Source organism: Embiotoca jacksoni, unplaced genomic scaffold (assembly GCF_022577435.1).
Source record: "Embiotoca jacksoni isolate LCO1_2020_lvr unplaced genomic scaffold, fEmbJac1.0.p SCAF_102, whole genome shotgun sequence".
NCBI classification, from domain to species: domain Eukaryota; kingdom Metazoa; phylum Chordata; class Actinopteri; family Embiotocidae; genus Embiotoca; species Embiotoca jacksoni.
In genome coordinates this window covers 342953-364574 of record NW_027185233.1, presented here as the reverse complement: position 1 = coordinate 364574, position 21622 = coordinate 342953, and the positions used below count along the sequence as shown (strand labels likewise).

At 43.9% G+C, this 21622-nt stretch overlaps 3 protein-coding genes across 3 annotated transcripts; 1 reads left to right on the top strand and 2 right to left on the bottom strand.

Moving 5' to 3' along the window:
* On the bottom strand, nucleotides 1-7740 carry mdm2 (MDM2 proto-oncogene). The gene is made up of 13 exons (XM_069174679.1): nucleotides 7610-7740; nucleotides 5698-5740; nucleotides 4652-4709; nucleotides 4421-4495; nucleotides 3475-3608; nucleotides 3257-3306; nucleotides 2891-2946; nucleotides 2455-2536; nucleotides 2152-2348; nucleotides 1931-2062; nucleotides 1597-1668; nucleotides 1340-1517; nucleotides 1-1240 (listed from the first exon to the last, which is right to left on the bottom strand). The coding sequence occupies exons 3-13, from the start codon at nucleotides 4700-4702 to the stop codon at nucleotides 729-731; spliced, it is 1539 nt and encodes a 512-aa protein (XP_069030780.1). The 5' UTR covers nucleotides 4703-4709; nucleotides 5698-5740; nucleotides 7610-7740; the 3' UTR covers nucleotides 1-728.
* Nucleotides 7741-8324: 584 nt separating this feature from the next.
* Nucleotides 8325-15155, bottom strand: nup107 (nucleoporin 107). The gene is made up of 25 exons (XM_069174670.1): nucleotides 15062-15155; nucleotides 14223-14305; nucleotides 14010-14102; nucleotides 13807-13901; nucleotides 13563-13698; nucleotides 13359-13462; nucleotides 13137-13252; nucleotides 12994-13042; nucleotides 12513-12584; nucleotides 12274-12362; nucleotides 12099-12174; nucleotides 11878-11991; nucleotides 11625-11715; nucleotides 11421-11500; nucleotides 11249-11308; nucleotides 10938-11083; nucleotides 10724-10842; nucleotides 10491-10606; nucleotides 10207-10396; nucleotides 9854-10063; nucleotides 9593-9753; nucleotides 9364-9489; nucleotides 8970-9083; nucleotides 8684-8851; nucleotides 8325-8526 (listed from the first exon to the last, which is right to left on the bottom strand). Exons 1-25 carry the CDS (start codon nucleotides 15067-15069, stop codon nucleotides 8419-8421), a joined length of 2724 nt encoding a protein of 907 aa, XP_069030771.1. The 5' UTR covers nucleotides 15070-15155; the 3' UTR covers nucleotides 8325-8418.
* Nucleotides 15156-15774: 619 nt separating this feature from the next.
* Nucleotides 15775-21157, top strand: slc35e3 (solute carrier family 35 member E3). Its single transcript, XM_069174657.1, has 8 exons — nucleotides 15775-16481; nucleotides 17223-17697; nucleotides 17789-17899; nucleotides 17978-18037; nucleotides 18693-18791; nucleotides 18975-19057; nucleotides 19859-19943; nucleotides 20043-21157. Exons 2-8 carry the CDS (start codon nucleotides 17296-17298, stop codon nucleotides 20142-20144), a joined length of 942 nt encoding a protein of 313 aa, XP_069030758.1. The 5' UTR covers nucleotides 15775-16481; nucleotides 17223-17295; the 3' UTR covers nucleotides 20145-21157.
* The last annotated feature ends 465 nt before the right edge of the window (nucleotides 21158-21622 follow it).

Below are 21622 nucleotides of genomic sequence, written 5' to 3'. Positions count from 1 at the left end.
ACAAGTTAAACACTTTTATTCAGTTTCACAGAAAACATTAGAAATCTTAATATCCACCTTATTATTTAGAGTTCAGAAAAAAAAAGTGTCTTAAATAAACTCCCGCATCTTAAATAAGCAAAACAATAAATATTAAAGGTGGTCGATGCTTTATTTTTAATGGGTTTAGTTTATTTTTTTTAGGAAAACAAAATGAAAAACACTAATTTCATTTTGCAGAAAAATAGAGAAATCTTTAATTTTTTATTTTGTAGCACAGATCAACATATCAAACAGATCAAAATAAATAAATTGATTATTTGAATTAATTGTTTCTTTTGCGGAAACTTACAGTTGAAATTACACACCAGTAAAATAAAAACATTTAAAGGAAGTCAGACAGTTGTTGTTTATTTTAACAGCAGACGCTGTTCAAAGGTTTATTTGCTCACTTTAAAAAACAACATTTTAAAAAAATGGAGCTAAGTTTCCCTCTGCTTCCAGTCTTTGTGCTAAGCTACGCTAACGATATGCTTCGACGCCTTTGGTTGAGAATTAAAGAAAAGCTGCCGCTCGGATATCGGATCGCTCGGGGGGGACAGTGTTAAAGAGAGAGAAAGTGAAACTGAACTTTTTATTTGGTATTTTAATGAGAACAAGAACTGAAAATCTCACCGGAGATATTAACACGCGTGTTCGACAGACTCAGCTGAGGTAGGTGGGGGGGGCGGACTGAGGGGGGTGTGGCCTCAGCTGAGGTAGGTGAGGATGACTGACTGGATGGGCAGCCGGCACACCGGACACAGCTTGTTCCTCTTCTGCAGCTTGCGGGCGCAGACGTAGCAGGCCATCAGGTGACCCGTCCGCCCGTGGACGATGCAGCCGTTCTTCGGCCGCGACTGGCAGATGAGACACGGGTCGAGGGACGAGTCCGGCAGCCGCCGCTCCGCCGACACGCTGCGCTCCAGCTCGGGCACCCCCGGGAGGACGGGAGGAGGAGAAGACGGGAAAAGCTCCTGGGAGTCGACGGAGGAGGAAGAGGAGGAAGGCTGGGAGTCAGGAGTCCAGAACTTCTCCTGGGAGGAGGAGAAGGAGGAGGAGGAAGGCTGGGAGCAGAAGAGGAGATCCTGGGAGTTGGGCGCACAAGGGGTGGAGTCAGGAGCAGAGGAGGCGGAGTCGGGCAGAGACTGCGACTGGAGAGGAGTTTTCGCGCTTTTCCCGTCCGGAACGTCGACTCCTTCGTTCTCCTCCACGTCCGAACCTTCGGGTGACATGTCAATCAATCAATCAATCAATCAATCAATGGCCTTAGTGACCTTAGAAAACTACGAATGCACCAATCTGGCAAACTCAAATCTACCTGGTGCATCTTTGGCGTCCGATTGGTTCGTGGGCTTGGTGGGCAGGGCTTTGGGACCGGACAGGCCGCAGTTGACGGACACCTCCGGCAGCCAATCGCGGCGCAGCGTCCAGCAGCGGAGGCAGTTCCTGGGCAGAGGAGGGTTCAACTCGTCGCACTTCGCACAGCGCCAGTAGTCCTGAGAGGGAAAACACACCGTTAGGACCTGAGTAACGTGTGTGTGTGTGTGTGTGTGTGTGTTTTGTGTTTCGACTCACGGCTTCAGTGATCTCCGTGTCTTCGTCGAAGGAGTCTTCGTCCTCTGCTTCAAAGATGGTGACCTCGTACACCTGCACACGCAGACAGGTGAAACATATTTAATTAAAGTCTTCATAATTTTTATACTTAACTTTAAATTATAAAACAACTGTGGTTTTTAATAAATGTTGTTGGGACTATTTTCAGTGGCGGATTAATCTCTACTTGGTGTTCCAGTGAGTATTTAAGGAGGCAGGTGAGTCCAGATAAATGAAGGAATCCGTCGGTGCATCAGTGAACGTGTATTTAGAGGTTTTAAAAATAGACCAAAGTTTCCTCTAATAACTTGTTTACCTGGTCGTCGGCGGACAGAGACGCCTCGTCTTCGTTGTAGTCGTCGGACGCGACGGACTCGACCTCGAACTCCACGCTGAAGTTGTCGCTGTCGGAGTCTGAAGCCGCGACCGTGACCTCTGACCTCTCAGTCTGAACACACAGAGTCCATGTTAAAAAACAATAACAGATCAATAAAGAAAGACGGTGTATTAATGAGTATCTGTGAGTGTGATACTGACCGTGCTGTGCGAGTCGGATGATTGACTGCTGTGTCTGTCCCGCCCACTTCCCAGCCCGCTGATCACGTACCAGGACAGGCTGTCGTCGAACGTCAGGGAGTAGCTGTCGGACCTCCTCCTTTTCCTCCCTTCCTCCTCCTCCTCCTCCTGCTCCATCTCGTCCTCGTTTTCCTCACTCTCGGCACTGTGGGAGGGGCCTGCGGAGATCGGGGGAGGGCGGAGCTTAAGTAACGGATGTCACAGGTTTGTTTTTTATTTGTGAAGCTTTACCGAGGTGGCGACGCCTTGGAGGAGGAAACTCACCGGGGTCGCTGCTCCTGCAGCTCCTTCTCCTCCTCCTCCTCCGTCTGTCTGGCGATGAAGAGCTACTTCCTGTTTCTACCTCCTAAAAAAAGCACAAACACGTGGTATTTAAAATTCAGGGTATTATTTTGTCAAGCCTTTAAAAAAATAGTTTCAAACTCAAAACATTCAAACTCTTGGATGAGTCGAATTTAGCACCAAACTCCTTTTAAAAAAGTTGGGATTTTAAATTTGCTTTGATTTAATCCATCATAATCAGCCATGGAGGACCAAATAAGCAACATGTTGCTAAACGGCATCGTCTTCGATTAAATTCAGCATTAAAAGTAGTTGATTTAAGCTTCGATTAATATAGTTTGCATCTATTCTTTATTTTGCAAAGTGAACCTCATGCTGTTCTTTTCAACTCTTAGATCGGTCATCTTTTAATTTTTACCTCCGTCCGTCTGTCCGTCTGGCTGTCGTGCGGTTCACTCGGGTTTGTCGTCGACTCTGAGACGAAGAGAGAAAGTCGAGAAAAGTGAGCAGCAGCAGGAAGAAAAAGTATCTCTATGGCAACGGGCACATAATAGAAATGCAGACAGTATTTTTTTTTTTTTTTTTATATCTTTGAAAGGCCTGTTGTAGTTTAATTCAGTTAATTAAACACCTAAAAGACTTCTTAAAAGAAAATATTCAGTTTACTCTTCGGGACAAAAGATTTAATTTGATAATATTTTATAATTAGTTTTTAGAGGTAAACGTGGCGAAAGGATAAAATAAGGAGGAAGAAAATGGAAAAGAGGTGAGAAGCGTTTCGTACCTGGACTCTTCACAGCCACCAGGTTCTTGGTGATCATCGCGAACAGAACTCTGAAACATGAACAAGTTGTTGTTTTTTTAACCTCAGAGGAAGAAGAAAAAAAACAGCTGCTTCACATCCCAGACAGAGATTTCCTGCTTCTTTTTTTTAAAGAGACTGATGATGTCACTGCAGAGCAGGAACCAATCAGACGGACTGAATTTAATCCTCTCACTCACTGAGGCTCTTTGACCGAGAAGCTGTCGACCCCCAGCACCCGCCCCAGTGCATCCTGGGAGCAGTGGACGATGTGCTGCTGCTTCTGGTCGTACAGCTGCTTCTGGATGATGTACTGACCCAGGTAGAACATCACCTGCAGGGGAGGAGAGACGAGCACTGATGCATGATGGGAGGAATGCAGACAAGGAAGCGAACGGAACCGGGACGGAACAGACTTTGGTTGCTGTGGCAACCAACACCCACGGCAACAACAGAGGATGACCTTTTTTGAATGAGTGGTTTGTAGCGTCGTCGTTTCTTTGCCGGCGAGTGTTTTGAAGTCTGTTAAATCGGCCACTGAAAGTGTTTTTGTTAAAAGGCTCCTGTAAGTTCTACTGATAGAAAATCAACATGCGCGTCAGCACTTCTCGTTTTTGTGTTTGCGGCCTCGAGAGAATCAAGACGACTTCATTTAAAACCCGCAGCAGTGAGACTAGGATCCGTGTAGGAGTCTGCACGGACCTCGTTGCCTCCAGCGTTTATCTGTTTACTACCGCTGTCTGGGTTTTTTTTCAGGTTCTGGTGCTGGAATAATTTTCCCTCCTCACCTGGAGTGAGCTCGAGGTGGAAAAAACACCTGTCAAAATTCTCAGTAGCTGACATGTCGGGACTCTCGACTCAAAACTAATGACTGTCAATCATGTGAAGGCGACGGACGGCCAGTAGAAAACACTTCACAGCTTATTTTCTCTCAAAAAAACCTGCTTAAAGCCCATCAGGAACAAAATATGTAATAGTTAGTACCAAAAAGAGATATTAAATATTAATATTCTGGGCAGGACCGTTAAAAAAAACACGCGTTAGTAGAAACGAGCCCTAAAACCGTTTCAATTAACTCAATTAAAATATGACCAGTTAAGTTATAATTCAGGGTGATTAAAGCAGGCAGTTTAAATCGTGCCGCACCTCCTTCATGGTGAAGACGTCTTTCGTGGCTCCGGCATCTTGCAGCAGAGAACAAAACTCCGCCTTCGGTCGGACCTGAAAACACAAACAAACCGTTGAGTCTCGCGGCAGGTGAACAGCAGGTAGAAGAAGGAGAAGGAGAAGAAGGAGGAGAAGGAGAAGAAGGAGGAGGAGAAGGAGAAGAAGGAGGAGGAGAACGAGAAGAACGAGAAGAACAAGTCGCTCGTTTACCAGTTTGTTGTCGTCTGCGGTGCTGGCGTTGAGCTCGCTGTCAGCTGACATCGTGAAGCTGATCACACACACACACACACACACAGAAGATAATTATAAAAGGTCAATACAGGCCTGAAATACTTGCATGAACTCCTCCCTCACCCCTCCACCCCCCATGTGTCAGCCCACCATCAAACCCACCCCGGCTGCTTGTGATTGGTCATTTTTTCCTTTCCGTAAGACAGTTTGTTCAGACGAAGCTGGAAACCTTAAAACTATAGATAGTAACCAGACAATTATTAACACTATTTTGACTCTAAACATGTTGGAAAGATTCTTATTTTTTCCAAAAGAAAAATCAGTTTATCACTTTATTTATATTCTGCTGATTTTGCTGTTTTACATGTTTGAGATTTAAATGTTGGAGGATTTACGACCACCTGCATTAGAACAGCATCAGTCCTCAATATTTCATTTGATATTCAGCTGTTAATCCTAGTATGACTTTATAGTTAAATCGATCAGCTGACAACACTCTCAGTCACAAGGCACCAACTCACAAAAAAAAGCTTCATCAAATCCCACATCAACAACCTCGGAGGGGTTTTTATTATATTCCTGATACATCAGAAAAAAAACTTGGTATGACTCATTTTAAAGTTGTCTTTTCTTGCAATCATTAAATCAAACTTAAGCTGCAACTAAATCATATTTCCATTATCAGTTAGTGTAATTGTTTATTGTAGGAAATAGTAGTACAAAATAAAAGACAGAGAAAGCAAGAAAATGTAAAAACATCACAGTTTAAACCCTTTAAGATGTTCAATTTACTATCAGATATGAGACAGTAAACTCAAATTTAAGAAGCAATTGTTTGCTAATTCTGCTTGGAAAAAAAATCTGTCAAACAATAATGTGATATTGTGATATTTTCACAACCCAAAAAAACCCAGAAAGTCTTTACATATTAGTAGTTGTCACATTAACATCTATTAGTCCAATAAGTGCACAGTAATCAGTCATGTACAGTTGGTATTTAATGAAATGTTAAATCAAATTCTTACCGGTATATATACAGAGGGGGGGAAGAAGTGTCAGAAGGGCATCCTGTGCAAGTAAAGCAGATAAAGTGCAGTCAGTCAGAGTGGATCAGAGCAGAGCTGCAGCCTCTTATAGACCTGCTCAGACATGTCAGGACTAGACCAACCTAAACAGCCCAGCCTAACGGCACCTATCGGGAACTACTCTCCACTTTACGCTGAGTCAGTGTTGAATGTTCATGTTTGAACTGACTGTAACAGCTGATATAATCATACAGCTCTGTTAAGACATGCCAGGACTAGTCCAGAGTGACTCAACCCTGTCAGTGTTAAGATAACCACACTAATCAGGCTTGTGGTAAAGCACACTAACCCATGGGTAAACCACGGCCAGACGGGTCTGACTCATGGATGTTAACACCCCAGTCTTGCAAGGCTGGCTTCAGGGACCATGGAAGTGGATCAAAAGTCAGCCTTCAAGAATTCCTCCATTTAATTTAATTTGCTGCAGACTAAAGTTAATAGTTAATTTTAGTCCCAAACAAAAACTTTTTAAGTTACTTTTTAAACATATTAGTCACATTTAAAACTTTTTTGCAGCGGGCGGGTTGTAGAAGAAAAGGTGATGCTGTCAAATCCTGTCAATAGGCAGGAAATATCGGTCGTTATGGCGACACTTATCACCCCCACTGATAAGATTCACATCTGATGACCAAAACAAAGGGGAGATACCTGCATTTTAAATGGATGTTTGTTTTTTTTTGTTTTTATGCGAATTGGCACGAAAACAATTAATACCAGTTAAATAAATAAAGATGTTTATCAAATAAGTAGTAAATAAATCCCACGATAAACAGCTATATAAAATTTCTGTATTTACATTTTTTTAAAGCCCAAATTCTTTACGACAAAAATTATCCTGGATGGAGGGTCAAAAGTAAATGTTTATGTCAAATTAAGTAACTAACGTCATTATTTTTCCATGTAATTTAATAAGGAAGCGTAAAACCTTGATCATCTACTTTTTTTTTCTTTTTTTTTTACCTATACAGAAGCGTACACTTCAACGTGACTCCAGTTAGTATATAAAATAAAAAGATGTCCAAACTTGGGCTGATTTACAAAAACTGACCAGATTATTTCACAATTCACAGATGGCATTTATTTCATTTAAAACGGGGCTTTCTGTAAATATAAGCAAGTCTCGGTGAGTCAGTAGTTGAGTTGTACACGTTCAACAAACAGCTGTTTAACCATGGCAACGCTCCCATGCGGGGGGGAGGGGGGGAGGATGGGGGGGGATATGTCCGGACTTGTCCCGCTGTCTCTCTCTGATTTTCGACTCCACAAACCGGACTGATGACGGAACCAGACTGGAAGTCTCTCGTCATATCCGGATACAGTAATTAATTAATTAATTAATTCAGAAGGAGGTTTAATGAGCAGACGTTTCAGTTCAAACAAGCTCACAGGCTTAACGGAATTTTAATTTGTATTATTTTATCGATCGTGAACGTTTCGTGTTGTAAACGTTTCACTTGTCTGTGAATCAACCGTGAAGCTCGTGTTTAAACCGAATGACACTAAAATACGTCTCACGTCACACGCGGTAACCGATCATAAACAAACAGCACCGACAGAGACATCTACCCGATGTTAGTTCATTTAACGTATAATACAGACTTGAGCCGTGAGTAAACCCGTCACAGGTGTGTATTTTACAACCTTAGTTAGTTATTATCGTTAAAACCTTTGTTATTCAACGGGATACAGCTAATCCACAGGCCAGCAAACATTGAGTGCTCCTCGGCCACCTCACCCAGGAAACCCCGAGGCTAAGCGGCCTACTTTAGCATGCTGCTAACTCATCTGCTAATTTACGCTTCTGCTAAACTCCACCGCGTAATCAAGCTTAGATAAAAAAAAATTTACGCACCTTTTCACGTACTGCTGGTGATAAAATATCCCAAGACGACGGTTATCAGCCAGTTTAACGACTAATACTCGGATCTGTTTACTATTTCAGTGGCTTCTTGGAAATAGTCCGTTCAGCGCTCCTCCTACTGGCGGGAAATGAACACTGCTGTGCTTCTTCTTCGTGGTTAAATTGCGTTTGGCAAACAGCTTGTAGGAGCAATACCGCCACCTTCAGTACTGAAGTGCGGCTCGGAAGACTAAGTGTAAAAAAAAAAATACTTTATTAATGTATTGTTAAATTCTGCTCTGCTCTATCACGGAATAGATTATATCCTCTTCTACATTTATTTTTTAAGAAAATATTTTAAAAGATATATATTTTCTTTTTGGTCAAAATTGCATATTCATTCTGAAAATATTTAAAGTTCCTCAAAATGTAAAAAAAAAAAAGACTTCTTTACTTTTTAAATGTTACATTTGATCAGAATGACTTATTCTCACTACATCATTTTTTTCATTTTAATATTAATGACTTGTCTTTGTATTTCAGACTTACACATACCCATCTCACAACTGTAAATCAATTCTATAGCCTTTACAATATAATTTAAGATGCTAACAAGATTTATGTACGTGCAGTGGAATTTGTTTGCATTTTAAAAAAAACTAAAAATTTGGTTGTGCAGTTAAACTGGCAGCACTGCTTAAAAAAAAAAAAACATACTCGCAACCAGTACAGGAAACATGCTTTTATTTTGCGAAAAAAGAAAAATACCAATTTGAAAACACAGCAGTGATTCAAACACTGCTGTGTGTGTGTGTGTTCGTTCATGGCTGTAGTTCGTAGCCCAGTGGGTCGAGTCCTCGGTCCAGCAGCGAGAGCGACGACTCCCTCAGCTTCTGAAGAAACCTCCTCAGCTCCTCTTTAGAGAAGACCTGAATGTGTGGAGAGAGATCCAACAAATATCAACCCAAAAAGGTAAAAAAAAAAAAAAAAAGAAAGAGAAAAGAAAAGAACCTGAAACAACACGACCCATATTTAATCCTTAATTGTCTGAATGCGCATAGAAGAGTCAACTGAAAGGCCCGTTACCTGGTAGAGCCGGTGCTGGTCGGAGGAGATGATGTCGGCGAGCCGCAGCGCCTCCTGGTGTCTGGAGGAGCTCTGCAGCACGCTGAGCAGCAGGAAGCTGAGGCGGGGCAGACACAGGGAGCGCAGCACCGCCATCTGGTGGCCGCGCTCCGAATCCTGCTCCGAATCCTGCAGACGCAAACCGCCGGGGATTATCACAATTTATTACCCCATCGGCTCAAACTTAAGTCATTAGAGGACATATATATATATATATATATACACACACACGTCTTAAAACACTGACCTGTCTGTTGTCGATCATCCATCCGCCGTCGACGAACAGCAGCACGTTGTAGATCCTCTCTTTCACGTCTTCGGTCAGGACGTCCAAACGGCACGACCAGGCGGAGAGGGAGGCCTGGCGACAAAAAATAAATAAATTACATGCGACTAACAAAAAAGATAGCACTGCGTTGCCATGGTTACTCAACGGTGGGCATTGCAGAGTTTCGTAGTACCAAAGAACACATTCGCAAAAGCAGCATTTTTAGAAACAAAGTATTGGATGTATTCAGAAAGATGAATACAGCTCCGCCTTGAGTAGAAAACCTGAGTTCAGACCAAAGATGCGAGACGAGATCAACTAACTGAGTAATTTGTAAAAAAAAACAAAAAAAAAACAGCACACTTGTGTGTACCTGGTACTCCTTCTCTCTGATCTCGTTGGCGACTCTCTCGGTGAATTTGGCTTCGGAGGCAGGTACCGGTTTCTGTGGGGCAGAGCTGGTGTGGCCGAACCAGTCAGTGAACGCCTCGTGGGCTTCCTGCGGGGGGGTGGAGGGGGAGGGGACACATTCAGATCAGTGAAGCTCGTGCTTATTAAGTACGTATCGGTCCCGACGTGATTGACAGGCGTCGGTAACAGACCAGGTAGGCTCTGATGCACAGGTGTTCCCTGATGGCGTTGTCGTCCTCGGGGGGCAGCGGCGCGGTCTGACCGACGCCGGACCACTGGCAGTAGATCTCCCTCATGGAGTCCTCGGGAACTTTGGAGAACACCGCCTTGGCCGCGTCGTGTTTCTGCAGCGCTGAAGGAGGCGGGGACAGGAAGTCGTCATCGTCGCGTCCAATCGAAATGATTGAAAAGAAGCCGCGGACAAATAAAAACAAAAACAAAACAAAAAGTACCCAGGAACTTCCTCATGATGGCGTTGGACTGCTTCAGGGCCTCGGCTCGGTGGGCGGCGTCAAACAGCAGCCAATCGATGACGTCGATCTTCCTCTGGTCCTCCTTCGTGGTCGCCGTCTCCAGCGTCTGGCTGTGGTGGCTGAACTCGGGGTCGTCTCGCTCCCTCACCGTCTCCACCACCAGCTTGGTGATCGCAGACACGTCCAGACCTGCGGAGACAGACAGTAATAACATCTGGTGTGTTACAGGGGGGACTGTGCACATCTGGACACCTCTGCTGCAGCTGGGAGGACAGAGTTTTTTTTTTGTTTCATATCTTCCTCCTTTTTGTTTAACGCTCTCTCCGTCTCACCGGCGTCGGTGGCGAGCTGCAGGCACTGTGGGCGGAGCTCCGGCTGGGTGACGGTCTCCAAGAAAGCGGCGTAGTGACCGGTGGCGAGCTCGGCGGGAAGTTGGCCGACGTAGCTCGCCACGAGGTCCGTCTGCTGGTGCTGGATCAGGAGGGAGACGTACGACTTCAGGACGTCAACGCACACCTCATCCTTAGAGAGGGACGGAAAAAAGACGTGAAGAAGAGAGACGGACGAAATGAAAACGCATCGCAACTGATTCTGAAGGAATCTGAAGGACTTTTACCTTCAGGGCCAAACCCAGAGAGCGGAAAAAGAGCACCAGGTGGGTCATGAAACGCAGCAGGTGGGAGGGGAGGGGCTTAGAGGCCATCAGCCAATCGGAAAACTCCTCCAGCATACCTGATGGAGACGGACAGACAACAGTAATAATAATGTTCCTGTTTTCCTTTGGCAGGAGGATAGAGGTGGAGGATTCCCTCTTCAGAGGTCAGAGGTCAGGGGGGGTCTCTCTCTTACCGTCCAGGTCTCCCAGGATGATGAACTTCTGGATGACGTGGTAGTGCTCCCTCGTCTCCTCCAGCACCCGTTTCGACTCCGAGGCCTGAAGCTCCTCGAACACCTTCTCCATGGTCCAACTGGGACAAGACGGGGACATCATCACAGAGGTAAGAGGCATGTTTCTATATAAAAAAAAAGTGTGTGTGTGTGTGTGTGTGTGTGTTTGTCGTACTTGGCCTCCAGGTAGTCCCGCGGCAGCGTCTCCACTTCCTGGTGGGCCATACCCGACGACATGAGGTCCTTCTCCACCAGCGAGTCCACCATCACCCTGAAGAACGCCCACACGCAGTCCTCCCACGACTCACACACCGCCAGGACCTAACACACACACACACACACACACTCACTCAGTCAGTCAGGATATATGATTCTTGCCGCAGAATTTATCCCATTAAAATTGCTATCTTAATTCATGCTTGGATAATATTCTGCCCGCGAAGACACACACACACACACACAAACCAAAATACATGAACTCATTACCGGTTTGAGGTTCCCGCTCAGGCTGCCGTAGATCGCTCTCTCGTATCTGTTTAACTGCTCCTGAAACACACACAAGTTTTATGATGCTTTGTTTCTGTCATTTTAAAAGCTTCACTGAATGTAACGTCAGATTTTTTTAATGTGTGTGTGTGGGGGAGGGGGGGGGGGTTACCTCCTCAGCCATCCTCCAGCAGCAGGCCTTCCAGATGCCCCTGTGTGGGTTTCCTTCAACAGGCTGCAACTCTGAACCAACTACAGACAGAAGGTAGAATTTATATTTACAGGAGGAGCAAAAAACATGAGTGTGAATAAAAAAACTAAAACCACCAACAGGATTAAAAATCAGCGATCAGTTTAGACTCAGGTCAGAGGTCACCTGAGGTCATGTTGGGGTCGTGGTAGAGTTTCCAGCCTTCCAGACTCGCTGCTCTCCAGGCCTGACCGCAGCGTTTACACAACCGCTGGGCCTACACACACACACACACACACACACACACAGGAGATTATATTAGTCTTTTTTATTTACATTTGACAGCCAAACTTGTTTTATTTTTGCTATTTCACTTGTATCACGTATGAATTTTTTTCTTTCAAGCGTCTCTCTGACTTTTTTTCTAACGTTTTCTAACCTCGTCCGTCATCCCGGCTCTGATCAGCGTGAACAGGTTCTTCAGCAGCCGCGCGTCGTCCTCCCGGTCCAGGTCAGCCAGGGGGCGCTGCTGCCGGAGGGGGGCGTCGGGGTCCTGGACACACACACACACACACACACACACACACATATATAAATAAATATCATCCGTGCATTTAGAAACACGAGGGATGAGGATGTTGCCGCGGTAACAGGCCTCACCAGCTCAGTGACCAGAGGAACGGTGAAGGCGGTGCCGCTCTTCCTCCTCATCTTCAGTGCATGCAGTGTGTTCTCCCTGCAACACACACACACACACACACCTCGATGATGACCTCAACACACACACACACTACTGTAGGTTATACATGTTAAAAACACACAGATGTGAACTCACCAGCACACGTTCTTGGCGTAGTATTCGATGTTGTCGGAGAAATCTCCGATCTGGTCCTTGGCGATGCTCTCCAGCCAATCAACGACCAGCTGCAGCACAGAAGAGCAGAAGAACAACAAACAAAAACAAACTTTAATCAGTCTTTTGTTTACGTGGGAGGTTTATTTTTGAAACAGGAAGTGCGACAGGTGTGTGTGTGTGTGTGTGTGTGTGTGTGTGTGTGTGTGTGTGTGTGTTACCTGACTCTGACGTATGATGGCGTCCCGCTGGAAGAGCTGCTCCACCACGACCTTCTCACTCTGACTGGGAACCTGCAGACACACACACACACACACACACACAGTCTTATATCCAGAATAATCTTTACCAATAAACTGGAGAAGTGACTCTGGATGATGCCGGTGATGCTTTAATTCAAACTATTCGGTACAGAGCAGCACTGAAATCATTTCCTGTTGTTTATTATGTTGTTTAAAAACACATATTTTGTTTTTGTGTTTCAGCGGCTCACCGACGACTACATGTAGGCAAAGTGGAAACGTGAGTATTTAACCAAGATAAAGAAAAGTACGTCAAATTAAGTTTACTGCGAGAAGAATTGTTGATTTTGAGTTCCTTTTTTTCTTTGAAGTTGTTACTGGAGGAGCTGAAAATCTTGAGTCTCTTAAAGTCTTAAATCTGTGTTTTGCATGTTTAGGAGTGTTTTGAATGTTAACTCACAACCATGTCTGTCATGATATCGTCTTCCAGTGCCAACTGGACCCGATCCCTGCAGAGACAGATGGGAGATCAGTCAGAGACAGACAGACAGACAGACAGACAGGCAGGCAGGCAGACAGACAGACAGGTAGGTAGGTAGGTACCTGTATAGTGAGGTGATGAGTCTCCAGGAACTGTTCTCCTGCTGCAGTAGCCAGTGGACTCCTGCTGTCTTACTGTTCTGACCCGCTCTGAGAACCAGAGACTGCAGCACGTCCACCTGGAACGAGACGGGAGGAATTCGAGCGAGCAGGCGGGTAAATCCGGGAACTTTATATCCGAACAGACTTTTCGTGCTATAAGCTACAGATTTTGACATTTCCCACCTTGTCCTGGCAGAGCGCCTGATAGTCCTCCAGCAGCTCGAACACAGCAGAAGAAGAGTGCTTCAGGAAGGACGTGAGGAACTCTGGGAAAAGGCTGGCGGCCGCTGAAAAAAAATTAAAAAAAATAAAAATACCTCGCAGAGTTGAGCTGAAACGGCAGAAAAATAACAGACAAGAGAAGAGAGGTGCGTTGGTTTCACTCACCGTCCTCCCCGGGGTCGTCCTCCTTCAGCAGGGCGGAGCTGAGGTTGGCGGTTTCGTCTCTGAAGAAGCTGGTGTTCTCCAGACCCGACGTGGGCGACGGGTAGATGCTGTTGGTCCAGTCGCTGTCGTCCAGGTTCTAGAAAAATACTGACGTTTAACGAGTCCACAGCGAGTGAGCGAGCGAGCGAGCGTGTGTGTGTGTGTGTGTGTGTGTGTGTGTGTGTGTGTGTGTGTGTCATCTCACCAGTCTGCTGTGTGTGTTTCTGGGTGTGTGTGTGTATCGAGGCGTTCGACCTCCTGGAGCCAAAATGGAGGAAATATCTGGAACTCTGGGAGTCACTGAGGGAGACAGAAGAAGTCAGAGGATCATCAATAATCAACTTGATGATGATGATGAAGATGTTGTGTGTGTGTGTGTGTGTGTGTGTGTGTGTGTGCGTGTCCTACCAGCCTGTCTGTACAGGGACGCAGGGGTGTTCCTCAGGGAGCGGGCTGGTGTTGCCATGGAAACGATTGGGCTGCCGCTGCCAGGTGACGGGACTGCGAGACCCGACATTAAGGAGTAACAGCGATACTGATGGTTCTGATGTTATCCATTGATATTTGGTAAAGAAGCAGCAACACACACACAAAAACAACAACACACACACTCCAGGATACAGGCCACCTTCTTCCTCCTCCTGCGGGCGGCGATCGTCACCTCATCGTCTCGGACCACCGGAGACAGCAGCTCAGTCTGACCCCTGGAGAGGAAAACAAAATTTAAAAAAGAAGGTACAAACAACACGATTGGTGATGTCATTTTTCCAAGCGATCTGATTGGTTAGTAGTCGGTACTTTCTTAACATTTCAATGAGATTATCTCCAACATGCCCTGCTTCACCTGGTTTAAGTTTGCAGCATCGGTTACCATGGTGATCCAGCTACCATTAGTCTCACTAATATCACTTCACAGTTCACACCTCTGGTCTTTGACACGCTTTGATTGACAACCCAATGATGACACCCCTTTGACGCTTTCTTCAAACAGACTTTTTATAAAAGCGTTTCAGTCCCGCAGTGTTGACCTTTGACATCTAGAGACGGTCAACATGTGGGACACCTGTTCACTAAAAGATCAATAACTGCAGTCTAATAATATAAATGACTCTAAAGAAAAGGACATATTCTGCACAGTAAGTACTTAAATATATTTTAAAGCTTATACACCACTGGTAAAGTCAAGTTTTGAGTGGTTGACTTTGACTTGCGAGGACTTGAACGACGTAAACAAGAGCTCTAATGAGAATTAGCCGGTTAGCATCGCCATTGATTCTGAACGGCAGCGTTAGCACTGTTAGCATCGTTAGCCCTCCCGGGCTAGCACAGTAAAAGTCACCGGAAGCGGGCTAGCCGGCTAAATAACGGGCTATCGAGCAGAATCCCGGCCTCCATACAGAGGTGTACACAAGCTGGAAAAGATGATTAAAGTTCAGACATTAAGAAATAGCATATTTTACCAGTCCATGGTGGCGAGATGTCAATTCCCGCTTCACGAGGTTTAACGGGATTCTTCTTCGTCTGTTTTTGTTTTCCCTGCTTCTTCTTCTTCTTCTTCTTCTTCTTTTTGTTTTTATCGGCGGTTGGCAAACAAACATTCACGTCCATTACCGCCACACACTGATATGGGAGTGTGGACCGGATATTTAAAACCTCTTATTACTTCTCCCAAAGAGTAAAATAAAATCTAAACAATAATAATAAAAAAGGAGGTTTTGTTTTTTTTGGACTGTCGATAAGGACAAAATTTGGCATTTTACATTTTTACATTTACAAATATTGTAAATATCAAATATTTGCTTACATTTTACAGACCAAAACATCTAGCTAGGTAGGTAGGTAGGTATTTACTTTATTAATCCCCGAGGGGAAATTTTTTTCGCTACAGCAGCATACAGAAGCAATAAAATAATAATAGAAATAATAGAATAAAATAATAGAATAGAATAGAATAGAATAGAATAATATAATAATAGAAAAGCAATGAAATAAAATAGCAGTAAATAGCAGTAAAAAATATAAATAGAAAATATAAAATGCACAGTATATACAGTACATTATATATCTATATATATTATATTATATACAACAAACCATCTATCAAGTCAATAGATAGATAGATAGATAGATAGATAGATAGATACTTTATTAGTCCCTCAGAGGGAAATTTTTATTCAAGAATAATATTAATAATCTGAAGTAATTGTTAGTGACAGGCTTTATCACTTTTTAAGAAAATAAAATAAGACTTATTTAATCCCACAGTGGGGAAAAAGACTCGTCATAGAAACACAGTTAGGAAGAAAAAAAAATTACATATACAATAAAAAATAAGATAGATACACATGAAATGAAATTTCCCCTCGGGGATTAATAAAGTGTATAAAATCTAAAAAATCTAAAATCAAAAAATATTTCTGATACAGTTTTTATGTGTGGAGTGAGACATCTGTCAATTTTAGCTCCTCTCTGCTCTCCTCTACCTGACACCGTTTTTCTGTGTGGAGTGAGACATCTGTTAGTTTTAGCCCATCTCTGCGCTCCTCTAACCCTCCGGTCCGTTAGTAGCCGCTGTTGCTCTCTCCTCTCCCCGGTTAACCGGCGTTTAAACACGGAGGAAACAGGAACACACAGGGCGGTTGTCGACCACACAACACGGCTGTATTCGACTGGAGAGCAAGTGGGAGAGAGGAAAAAAGAAAAAAAAAAAAAAAAAAATCCACCGGTACAGCAGCGGGGGGATTTCTGCACTGCAAAGGCCCGGGACTGGAGCTCCGACCGCCGGGGGGAGAGACCGTCGCACAGGCCGGTGTTTTATTGTCCGGAGCGAGACGGGAGAACGGAGGAGCGGGGACGCCGATGGAAAGATGGAGACCCCGGGTATAAACTTTTTCTTTACTGCGTGGCAAAGAATGAGACCCAAACATGACAGACAGAGAGGAGAAATGTAGTCCCATCCGGGTAAAATAAACTTGACCCTCTGTAAACTATAATACTCGTTAAACCGACAAAGTTAACTTATCATTTTTAGATAATTCACCATTTTTAAACTGCCTGTCACTGGCAGTTACTTTACAGTTTGAGCCGCTCACGCCGAAGTCCATTCAAAAAAGTCGTTATTTTACTGGTAAACCGTTAGAAACCGCAAACATGCTCTTTTAACCAGCTGTCTGTGTTGATGTCCATATTTAACGGATTGATTAAAGCAATGCGGGACAGAAATGAAGTACAAGTAATATAACTAAGTATGAATTTGTGGCACTTTTATGTAAAAGTATAACATATTTAGGTTGGGATACTTAACTAAGTTACTCCATAACACAGGTATGTTCTAGTTTTTATACTATTTGTTAACGTAAGAAAGCATTCTAAACTTGTATTTATTTAACCTGAATTTCCAAAACTGCTTGTCACCAAAACTGTAACAATCGGTCGATAAATCATTGACTCGATCAACCAAAACGATTAACAACTATTTTGAGTCAATTTTATTTTTATTTTTTATTGAAAGCTGCTGATATTTTTTTTTTAACTCTGTCTTCTTTGTTGTGAACATTTTTCAGATTTTTGTGGCTTCGGTCTCTTGAGTTTAGACTCACCTCCTCTCTGTTTATTTTACAGTGTGAACAGCTCAGTTAAGTTAAACAAAGGTCAGCTGGGGATTAAACAAAAAGACAAATAAACTTCCAGAACCATGGCACAGCGGCTCTTCGGCTTTCCCGCCGACAGGCGCATCATCGCCGGCCTCCTGGTCAACCTGCTGTCCTCCATCTGCATCGTCTTCATCAACAAGTGGATCTACGTCCACTACGGCTTCCCCAACATGACGCTGACGCTCGTCCACTTCGTGGCCACCTGGCTGGGCCTCTTCGTCTGCCACAAGATGAACGTGTTCTCCCCGAAGAGCCTGCCGGTTCGCCGGATCGTGTGGCTGGCGCTGAGCTTCTGCGGCTTCGTGGCGTTCACCAACCTCTCCCTGCAGAACAACTCGATCGGGACGTACCAGCTGGCCAAGGCCATGACCACGCCCGTCATCATCCTCATCCAGAGCACCTACTACAAGAAGACCTTCTCCACCAAGATCAAGCTGACGCTGGTAAGGGAAAGGTCATCTCTTCGTTAAACGGTAATCTGAGCGCCGTTGTTGCGTAACACCCGTCCCTGACTGACGGACGGTGTCCCTCCAGGTGCCCATCACGTTGGGGGTGCTGCTGAACTCCTACTACGACGTGCGGTTCAACCTCTCGGGGACGGTGTTCGCCTCTTTGGGCGTTCTGGTGACGTCGCTTTACCAAGTGGTGAGTTCGATGGACACGCCGACGTCGCCCGCGGCAACAAAACGTTGAGTTAATAATCTTTCTGTCTTGTCTTTTTAGTGGGTCGGTGCCAAACAACATGAGCTCCAGGTGAACTCCATGCAGCTTCTGTATTATCAGGTAACGCCACAATAAACAGGATTATTTATTGAGGTTTATATGATAAGCTATCGATACTGGGCACTGCAACAGTTAAAGGTCTTCTATTACTCAGCAATTATTTATAAGGAATCATAATAGTTCTGCACGTTACTTCATGCGTTGGTCCTCCTTCAATACAGACTGTTTAAGTTGGAAGTGAATCTGGGACTTGTTAGTTTTGTTTGGGGATCTGATTGGAGACTCTGGACTTTATTTGGGACTTGTTGATCTTTGTTCTTGATTTTGGACTTGTTCCCCTTCACCTGGGACTTGTTGGCCTTGACTTTTGTGTCTTATCTTGGAACTGGACTTGGGACTCATTGCCTGTGATTTGAGGGCAGGGCTATTGAACTGCCGTACTACTTTGTTATTGGCTGACGTTTCCATCTGTAGCACCACACACCTGACATGGCTGAAAAAGAACAACCCAGGTGTTTCTAAAAAGTTTTGTCTTTGTTTCAACGGACCTGAATGACCTGAGTGTCTTCAGGTCTCTTAAACGAAAGCTGGTTGGTAAAATACCACAAACGTCCTGCATTCATAAGGCTTCCTTAAATATTAATCCTGTAATAATATCATGTTATAATAATACTGGATGTGATTGTAGCGTTTAACACATTGAATGTCCCGTCAGGCTCCTCTGTCATCGGGCTTCCTGCTCTGCGTCGTCCCTCTGTTTGAGCCGCTGACCGGAGACGGAGGAATATTTGGACCCTGGTCTCTGCCCGCTCTGGTTGGACTCAACGTGTCACACACACACACACACACACACACACACACACACACACACACACAGAATTGATGTTGTTGTTTTTTTGTTTGTTTTTTTTATCTTGCAGCAGTTACATTTTTTTTTTTTTTTTTTTTTTTTTTTTTTTTTTTTTAGCTACTAACTGTCGTCCTCTTCGTTGCCTAGGCGACGGTGCTGTTCTCGGGCGTGGTGGCGTTCCTGGTCAACCTGTCCATCTACTGGATCATCGGAAACACTTCGGCCGTCACGTATCCTCAAATACACGAAGGGTCCGAAGAGGGTGTTTGTTGGGAATCTGAGTTTCCTTGTTATTGTTCCAGATTCGAGGGGTTTTAGGACTTTGATGGTTTTTGGAGGTATTTCAGTGTTTTTCGGGGTTCCTGGTCTCAGAGGGCTCTTTGGTTTGTTTTTCTTGGGGACCTTTAAGAGCTTCATGGTAAGCTTTATAGTCGTATTGAAAGGGTTGCTGAACTTCTGGAGAAGATTTTCTAGTGTTCTTCTTGATCGGGTCTTTAGTTTTCTTCAGTTCTTTTTTTGAGAAGGATTCTGGTCTTCTTGACGGTTTTCTTTTTGGGAGCTTTGACGACTTCGTTGAAAAGTTTTGTAGTTACGTTTGAAAAGGTTTCAGAAGTTTTCCAGAGAAGGGTTTGACGTCTTTGTAGGAAGTGCCATTTATTTCTATTTCTGATCTTCTTGAGAGTTTATTTTGGTTTTCTGGGGGAGCTTTAATGTTTTTTGGTTGGTTTTTTTAAGAGAAAGGGTTTCAGAAGTTTCCTAAGAAGAAAAGACCTTTTTGAGAAGGTTTCTGGTCTTTTTTTGTGTCCGTCTCGAGGTCTGTTTTTTTTTTTTAGTCTTGTTGAAAACGGTTTCTTTAGGTTTCGTGCGGATATCTCTAATCTTCCTCAACTTGAGGAGGTTTCTGGGAGACTTAAGGGGCTTCTGGTCTTTGTTGAAAGTCTTGAGGAGGTTCATTTATTTTTATTGAGTTTTATTAATCCTTTCAGACAGGCTTCATGTGTGTTGTTATTCTCTTGACTCTTAGCTCACAGCTACAACATGTTTGGCCATTTTAAATTCTGCATCACTCTGGTTGGAGGATATGTGCTCTTCCACGACCCGCTGTCACTCAACCAGGTGAGTCTTCCCGTCCCGGTCTGATGATTCAACATCTTCTGTCTTCAAACACTACGATCATCTTCTCCTCTTCTTTCTCTCTGTCCTCCCGTCTGTCAGGCGTTGGGGATCCTCTGCACTCTGGCAGGCATCCTGTCGTATACTCACATCAAGCTGGTCGAACAGGAAGAGGGGAAGAGCCGCCTGGCTCAAAGACCATAGGCCTGCCTTAGCTGTCAATCAACTGAACGGACTTCTGCCATTGGCCACCAACGGTGTGCAGAAAACCTCTATATATATTTTTGAAAACAAAAATGATTATGAGTATTTTTTTAGGAGAGAAAGAGGATGTTGTCTTTAACAATCAGTAATCCAAAGAGGATTAAATATTTGTGACGTGTCAACGCATCTTCAGCTCACGGTACGACAACAACGCGGATGTTCGCGTCTCAAGAAGGGAAAGCCGAAGCTCGTTGTAACGGCAGCTGAACAAATAGGCGCTGTCGACTTAACGAAACGTTTCCTTAAGACATAAAATAACTTTTTTTTCCCCACTGACGGGATTCAGGAGCTCAAATTTCAGCCCTAATTTCTTCCCAGAATTCCCTGCTGCTCAGTGTGGGGCGAGCGTCCAATCGTCCGGTGGGTGTGGTTTTCTCGGCAGCCAATCAGAAGAGACGTTTTATGTCACGGGGTTAAAAGAGGGGGGAAAAAAACTTTGACCACAACGACAAAACCTTCGTCTGCTGCTGATGTCGCCATGATGACAACTTAATAATAGTATTAATAAAAAAAAAATCTAAAATAATTCCTCTTGAGACCTCTAAAGTCAAGAGAACAAAATGAAATTGAGTTTACATCAATAAGTCGACTGATTACACTACAAAAAATGTGACTGAGCCTTTGAACAGAACATTTTTCCTGATAATTCTGATGAATTCACTTTTTTTTTAAGTAGTTTTAATTGTTTTTTTGTTTACGGTCAGCAGCATTTCATTTTCGAGCGTCAGGATCATTTCATTCTTTATTCTCCTTGTTTTTAACAGATTGTGTTCAATTTTTAGATTTTGTTATAAAAAAAAAAACCATTTCAGCTGCATATTTCACAGCATTACCAGGAGGGTCCGATCGGTCCGATAGCAGGGGAATCGATCCCAGCTGAGATCTCGTGTATTGAATGTTTAGAAAGTGTTAATTTGGGGTCATTTAACTGCTGAATAAAAACTCTAGTCTTATTATCCCGCCGTGATTCTTCATATCTCTGATGCTTCTAAACCGGATGTTTATAAAATCAGCGGATTATAGCCACACCTGAAAATGTCGTTTTCCCTGCAAACGGCTCGACACTTTCCACGTGTGTCTGATCCACACCGTGTCAATAAGGCTTCACACTGTGGCTGTGTCGGGAGGACATTTCTGATGAATGAAGTAGTGTGAAGAGTGAATGTTTAAAAAATATCTAGTCTCCTGGGGAGGGAAAAAAACAACTCACAAAGAATCTGTTGTTACTTCTGGAGGTCCGGTTCAATTTAAACTTGTTTTAAGTTCAATTAATTGGTTCATTTTGATTTACCACTTTTATAAATTAAATCAGCGTAGCAGCTGTTAAGTTAAAGCTGGATCCCAGATCTTTTGTCACAAAGCCTTCATTTACTTGTTGATTCAGGTAAAGGTACCATATCATATTTGCCTCATTATGT

What these genes read in the sequence shown, in the direction of transcription:
- nup107 (XM_069174670.1), bottom strand. An exon ending in TCAGAGAGAAGGAGTACCAG is followed by an intron (nt 9,084 to 9,363) that starts GTACACACAAGT and finishes TTTTGTCGCCAG; the next exon opens with GCCTCCCTCTCCGCCTGGTC. An exon ending in ACCAGCACCGGCTCTACCAG is followed by an intron (nt 8,527 to 8,683) that starts GTAACGGGCCTT and finishes CCACACATTCAG; the next exon opens with GTCTTCTCTAAAGAGGAGCT.
- mdm2 (XM_069174679.1), bottom strand. Translation starts at nt 4,702, where the DNA reads ATGTCAGCTGACAGCGAGCTCAACGCCAGCACCGCAGACGACAACAAA. An exon ending in CTCTGTCCGCCGACGACCAG is followed by an intron (nt 1,669 to 1,930) that starts GTAAACAAGTTA and finishes CTGCGTGTGCAG; the next exon opens with GTGTACGAGGTCACCATCTT. An exon ending in ACACGGAGATCACTGAAGCC is followed by an intron (nt 1,518 to 1,596) that starts GTGAGTCGAAAC and finishes TTTCCCTCTCAG; the next exon opens with GACTACTGGCGCTGTGCGAA.
- slc35e3 (XM_069174657.1), top strand. Translation starts at nt 17,296, where the DNA reads ATGGCACAGCGGCTCTTCGGCTTTCCCGCCGACAGGCGCATCATCGCC. An exon ending in TGACGTCGCTTTACCAAGTG is followed by an intron (nt 17,900 to 17,977) that starts GTGAGTTCGATG and finishes TTGTCTTTTTAG; the next exon opens with TGGGTCGGTGCCAAACAACA. An exon ending in GGAAACACTTCGGCCGTCAC is followed by an intron (nt 19,058 to 19,858) that starts GTATCCTCAAAT and finishes CTTAGCTCACAG; the next exon opens with CTACAACATGTTTGGCCATT.